The sequence below is a fragment of the Quercus lobata genome, chromosome 3 (genome assembly GCF_001633185.2).
Source record: "Quercus lobata isolate SW786 chromosome 3, ValleyOak3.0 Primary Assembly, whole genome shotgun sequence".
In the NCBI taxonomy this organism is placed as follows: domain Eukaryota; kingdom Viridiplantae; phylum Streptophyta; class Magnoliopsida; order Fagales; family Fagaceae; genus Quercus; species Quercus lobata.
In genome coordinates this window covers 72,564,856-72,571,783 of record NC_044906.1, presented here as the reverse complement: position 1 = coordinate 72,571,783, position 6,928 = coordinate 72,564,856, and the positions used below count along the sequence as shown (strand labels likewise).

The window sequence follows — 6,928 nt, the reverse complement described above, 5'->3', positions numbered from 1 at the left end:
CAACCAACAACCAACCCGTCTGTTACGGAAGAGAGCTAAAGTAATAGTTCTATGATTGTTTGTGGCACTAGGAAAAACTCTTTTTTCCACGCGAGAACAGCAAAAGTCTAGGGTTGATACATGGCTGGGACCATGCCCTCCCAAATTTTGAAATTTTTCTTAGTATATATATATATATATATATATATATATATAAAACTTTGCATCAAATATGTTTGAATTTATTTTTTTTAACTTATTAGGTAACAATTAACAAGTTATTAACTCATTAAAAAAATTTTGTCATAAAAACTACACGTGAAATGTATTTTTAGTTGCCATATAATGAGTTAGAGTAAAATAACTTCAAATATGTTTAGAACTTAATTCAAGTATGTTTGGATAATTCATGTTTTTGAAAATTTCATTAGTTTAATTGAAAGATTTTTCAATTACTTTGGTATAAAATTTAATAATTTGGAATTAAAATGAAACTTTTTAAGAATTTCACTATGAAAATGATAAAAATAAATTTTATTTTATGAAATACCGCCATCAAATATAATTTTGATTAAAAACACAAAACTCTTTTTTTGTTGGGTATGTGTATGTATATAACTTATCAAATAAAAAAAGTTTATATAATAAAAAAGCACGCATATGTGTATATTCTGTGTGGGATTGTTTTTGATAAATATATTAATGCTAAAACTTGGTCCTCAAACAAAAATTCTTAGCTCTACCCTTCCAAAGTCAATGATGATGTTGAAACTCTTCTCTTCCCATTAAGACAATGCTTGACTTGATTGGTATTTAAAGAAAGAGAATGATGAAAATTGATAAACAGGGATACTGAATCAGATCCTTAATTTTCATTAGCTTCAAAAAAACCATGGCATTCACTAGCTTCAAAAACGTATTTTCCCCCGTTTCTCTATTCATGTTGGCCCTGTTACATTTTTCCTTTATTTCTGATTCAGTTTACGTAGATAAAGAAACCGAGACAAATGCTCTTCTCCTTTGGAAAGCCAGTCTTCAAAATAAAAACCAGTCACTCCTGCCTTCATGGACTCTCCTTCCTAATAATAATGCAACCAATTCTTCCAACAATCAAAATGCAAGCTCAAATCCATGCAGTTGGTTCGGTGTTTCTTGCAACCATGCAGGAAGTGTTATCAGATTAAACCTGACTAACTCAGGCTTGAAAGGTACTCTCCATGAATTTTCATTCTCATCACTCCCTAACCTTTCATTTGTTGATCTCAGCATGAATGAACTCTTTAATACAGTTCCTATTGATATTAGTTACCTGTCTAAACTCATTTATCTTGATCTATCCTTTAATAACTTTTCGGGGAAAATCCCACCCCAGATTGGCCTACTGATCAACCTTGAGGTCTTGCACCTCGCTGAAAATCAGTTAAGTGGCTCAATTCCTCCAGAAATAGGTCATTTAAAGTCTCTTAATGAACTTTCTTTGTATGGCAACAATTTCTGTGGATACATTCCTGCTTCATTAGGTAATTTGAGCTATTTGACTGACTTTTCTCTCAATAGTAATTTCTTTTCGTGTTCCATTCCTATATCTTTGGGTAATTTAAGCAACTTGGCTTATTTGTACCTCTATGATAATCAACTTTCTGGTTCCATTCCTCCACAAATTGGAAACCTTACCAATTTAGTTGAACTTGACATAAGTAACAACAGTTTCGAAGGTCCCATCCCTTATAGTATTGCAAAATTTGAAAAGCTAACATTGTTGCATATGAACCAAAATCAGCTCTCTGGCTCCATCCCCCTAGAAATTGGAAATCTAAAGTCTCTCATATTCTTAAGCCTTGAAACAAATAATCTTTCTGGCTTAATTCCCAAATCTTTAGGTTCTCTTAAAAACTTAACCGTTTTACACCTGTACAACAATCAACTTTCTGGTACCATTCCTGAAGAATTAGGAAACTTGACGTCCATAATTGATCTTGAACTGAGTAGAAATCAGTTGAATGGTACTATTCCAATTTCCATTGGTAGGTTGAGTGGCTTAAAAGCTTTATTCCTTTGTGATAACCAACTTTCTGGTTCCATTCCACAAGAGATTGGAAACTTAATGAAGTTGACTGCTCTACTGCTAGATGCCAACCACTTCACTAGCTTTTTGCCTCAAAACTTATGCCATAGTGGGTCTCTCCAATTACTAAGGGCAGACAACAACAGTCTCACTGGTCCAATACCAAAAACCTTGAGAAACGGTACAAACTTAATTAGAGTCCGCCTTGAAAGAAACCAATTCTTTGGAAATATATCTGAAGATTTTGGTGTCTACAGAAACCTCCAGTACATGGACCTGAGTTACAATAGATTTTATGGTGAAATCTCACACAATTGGGGCAAGTGCACACAACTAACTACTCTAAGGATTGCTGGGAACAATATTTCTGGTCGCATACCACTTGAAATTGGAGACTTAGTTCAACTCCAATTACTTGATCTTTCTTCTAACCACTTGGTTGGGGAGGTTCCAAAGGAATTTAGAAAGTTGACTTCTTTGTCGAAGCTGATGTTGAATGGCAATAAACTTTATGGTGGTTTACCCTTGGAGCTTGGATCATTAATAAATCTTGAGTATTTGGATCTATCCACTAATAGGTTTGGCAAGGAAATCCTGAGAAATATAGGGAACCTTTTGAAACTACATTACTTGAATATGAGCAACAACAAGTTTATCCTTAACATTCCAGCCCAAATGTGTGAATTAGCTCATTTGTCCCAGCTAGATTTGAGCCTTAACTCACTCGAAGGAGAGATACCTTCACAAATCAGCAATATGCAGAGCTTGGAGTTGTTGAATGTATCCCATAATAACCTCTCCGGTTTCATTCCAACTGCTTTCGAAAAGATGCGTGGCTTGTCGTTTGTCGACATATCCTATAATGAGTTGGAGGGTCCTCTTCCCAATAGCCGAGCATTTCATGATGCTCACATTGAAGCATTACAAGGTAATAAAGAATTGTGTGGAATCGTTACGGGATTGCAACCCTGTAAAGCAAGACATGTCTCAGAGAAGGGAAATAAAATCATTTTCCCTCTCTTGGGAACACTTTCACTTGTATTGTTATTCCTAGGAATATTCTTCATTTTAAAAGGAAAAGGGCAAAATCCACAGACAAATCAAAACACATACATGGACAAGGAAGAAGTGTTTACAATATCAACTTTTGATGGAAGAACAATGTACCAGGAAATCTTTGACGCAACCCAGGGTTTTGATGCTAAGTTTTGCATTGGGGAAGGAGGATATGGAACCGTCTATAAAGCCCAGCTATTATCTGGAGACACATTTGCAATTAAGAAACTCACATCCTTGTGTGATGGTAATATTTCACAACAAAAAGAGTTCTTAAATGAGATAAGCGCATTAACAGAAATCCGGCATCGAAATATTGTAAAATTGCATGGCTTTTGTTCACATTCACGTTTCTCAATTTTGATTTACGAGTACCTTGAAAAGGGTAACTTGGCCTCAATTTTGAGCAATGATGGAGGAGCTAAAGAATTGGACTGGAATAAGAGGGTGAATATCGTCAAAGGTGTGGCCCACGCTTTGTCTTACATGCACCATGATTGTTCACCACCAATTGTTCATAGGGACATATCAAGCAAAAATGTTTTGCTGGATTCAGAGTACGAGGCTCATGTTTCAGATTTTGGCATAGCGAAGATTCTTAATCAAGACTCATCCAATTGGACTTCACTTGCTGGCACATATGGATATCTTGCACCAGGTAATGTACTTACTTGTTTAATCAATATAGAACATATATCATATGAATACATTGACATAATATTCTACTTTTTTTAGAGCTTGCTTATACAATGAAGATAACTGAGAAATGCGACGTGTTTAGCTTTGGAGTTTTGGCTATTGAAGTGATCAAAGGTAGGCATCCTGGTGAAATTATCTCCATTCTATCTGCTTCAACCGTGGAGGATAATTTCTTGTTGAATGATTTGTTAGACATACACCTTCCACCTCCCACTCTTGAGGTTGAGAATCAACTAATACTCATCAGAAAGTTGGCAATTGCATGCTTGCATGCTAATCCAAAATCTAGACCAACTATGCATATGGTCTCTCGGATTTTATCAAGCTGAAGTGCACTTTCCTAGAGCCATCATAGTCTAACTAGGACAAGCAAGGATATGAAATAAGACACTGTATTCTGTCAAATTTATGTTGTTGAAGGCAATTATTTGTTTAAGATTATGTAATGCCTAGATTACTACTAGATGTTTAATTGCATGTATTAATAATGTGCTTCTAGTAATACAGATTTCAAGGCATTGTGATTATACATGTTTGATTAGCTATTATTAGGGTTTTTGGCCCCGATAGTAACAAAGTTAACCAACTCTTGACCAAATAATTAATTAATTTAATTATGCTTTAGATCTGAAATGAATAGCAACACACGAATATGCATCACACAGAGACACCAAAATGATGACCTGAGAAAACCGATGAAACAAACTATTTCATAGTAAAAACTTGGGGGATTTAATCATCAATACCCAAGTCAACAAATCCACTAGAATATTATTGAAGTGTGTAAAAAAATATTTAACCCTAAATCTAATGCTACTTCTTGTAGTACTTACTAACGTGACCACACAGCTTCAAGACTATGGGTTCTTCTATTCTCAACTTGTTGCACGCGAATGTACGCTCAGGACTCAGAGAACAACTCTAAAAGATTTGTACCAGTAACTTGAATGTAAATTGGATGCAACAATTTCACTTTGATCATAGGATCTTTCCAATAAACATAGGTCTCTGGCTGATGCTTCAAGAGTGGTTGGGAAATTTCAAATCTATGTACAATACACTACTCTCTTGTAGTCTTAGAAAACATGCTCTAAGGCTTGCTTATATAGTGTACTTAAGATGCAAGTAGCTTATATAGTGTACTTAAGATGCAAGTAGCTTTAGATCAAATGGTTGACAGAAAATACTGCGAATTCAATCAGCATGATTCTCGATTAGTTGAGATATGCAGGAAGTCGGTTCACTTATGTAACACTCGACAGGTCGAGTTGGTGATAAAATCCTGTGCAATAATAGTCCAGTTTATGTTTCTTGATTCGTTTGAACCTTGGTTTGTCTTGTACTATGAATTACTTCAATACCGATTTAAAAGACAACCTAGATTATAACTGTTACAAATGTTCATGACTTGTCAACCAAAAAATAAGGACTTCACAATCTTCCCCTTTGACAATTCATACAAAAAAATTTACATCTAAAGACTCAAATACAATACAGCTCAAAGAAAATTTATATCCCTATAAACTACACAATCCTAGGAAGCTGCAAGGAGGTTGAATGTCTTGTGTAGAGATTACTTACCTTTTTCTCAAACACTAAAATAAAGCATAAACACATATGTGGAAATAAAGATAGCTAAACAATATTGATTACAATGATATATAAAAAAAATACTACAAAAAATCATAAATAAAAGCATGTGAGTCAACATAAGAAGCCAGATACCAATTGTTAAACCAACAACCAAAAACTAAACATAAAGCATAGTGTATCAAAGATTAAAAAAAAAAAAAGGTACAAGTCCCAAATAGAAAAGAACAAGAGTTTTAGAATTAAAATAACATAATCAAATAAAAGTCTCCCCCTCAACACAACATCTCCCCCTTTCTGCCATGATGGACAAAGGGGTCACATGTAATGCCTCAAACTCAGATAAGGTCTAGAGAGCATGAATCCTCACGTGTAACGCCCCATTGACAGGGTTGCGTGGTCCCCTCTTTGGAACCTAAGGGTACACTCTCTTGTTGAGGAGCTCTAAGGGTGTACTCCCTTGTTAAGGAGCTTCCTCTTCGGAACCAGGATTGATAAACTCCCTTGCTGAGGACCTACCAAATGTGCATTGTCCCCTCCTTGGGACCGTCCCTCACAAAGGACTAGCTACGGTATGACCGTCCCTTGCAAAGGACTAAATACGATGCCGTGCTTCTATTCACAACTTGCCATAGGGTTTCAAATCAATTCTAATGATGTTCACACAAGGTAGGTTTAAGAATAAATCAATTTCAAATATGTTTCCTAAAGTTTCCAAGACACTTGCTTTCCAACCATTGTAAGTACAAATAACTCATCAAATCATAAAACATTTCATGAATGGGATCCAATAATAATTCCTCAAAGTTATTTTTCTTTTACACTTCTCTGTGCACATCTTTCACGTTCACCACAATACTGCTCTCCCATTTTCCGCCATAGCAAAAACATGTAATGGTCTTCTAGAATTGCTTTATTTCTTTTTGCCAATCTTTTGACCTTCTTATTACTGGAATTTTAATTGATACATTTTGTTTTTTAAGGGAAAAAAAATATTAATCCTCATTCATATTTGATTCGAATGGAAACACAAAACAATAACTCCAAGTCACTATATGCAGAAAAGAAACAGGGAGACGTGAGAAGTGAATGTGAATGTACAAAGAGACAGTTAAAAAGTGATATAAATGACTTACTCATCAACAATGGTGATCAATGAGAGAGAAAGAGAGAGAGTGAGAGAGAGCTTACCGATCAATGAGGGAGGAGAGGCGTGAGGTCTGTGGGAGGCAAAAACGCGTGAGTAGAGGAGCGAGAGAGATAGGTTAGGGTTTTGTTTCTTCAAATAAAAAATAAATGAAAAAAATTGGCGCTGAAAAAAATATTAAGCTGAAAATTATGTTGGCGCAGATAATTGAACCCTTGAGAGAGTGTTACTCCACATAGAAGTGCTACCAGTAGACTACTAAACAAAATGCTATTTGTATGTGGAACTAAATTAATGTATTCTAACACTGTAGATATTTAAAGTTTTCAAGAACAAAAAAAAAAAAAAAAAAAAAAAAAAAAAAAAAAACACACACACACGCACACACATTT

At 35.0% G+C, this 6,928-nt stretch overlaps 1 protein-coding gene across 1 annotated transcript; it reads left to right on the top strand.

Moving 5' to 3' along the window:
• Window positions 1–871: 871 nt before the first annotated feature.
• LOC115981423 (MDIS1-interacting receptor like kinase 2-like) lies at window positions 872–4,246 on the top strand. Its single transcript, XM_031103557.1, has 2 exons — window positions 872–3,758; window positions 3,836–4,246. The coding sequence occupies exons 1-2, from the start codon at window positions 872–874 to the stop codon at window positions 4,126–4,128; spliced, it is 3,180 nt and encodes a 1,059-aa protein (XP_030959417.1). The 3' UTR covers window positions 4,129–4,246.
• The last annotated feature ends 2,682 nt before the right edge of the window (window positions 4,247–6,928 follow it).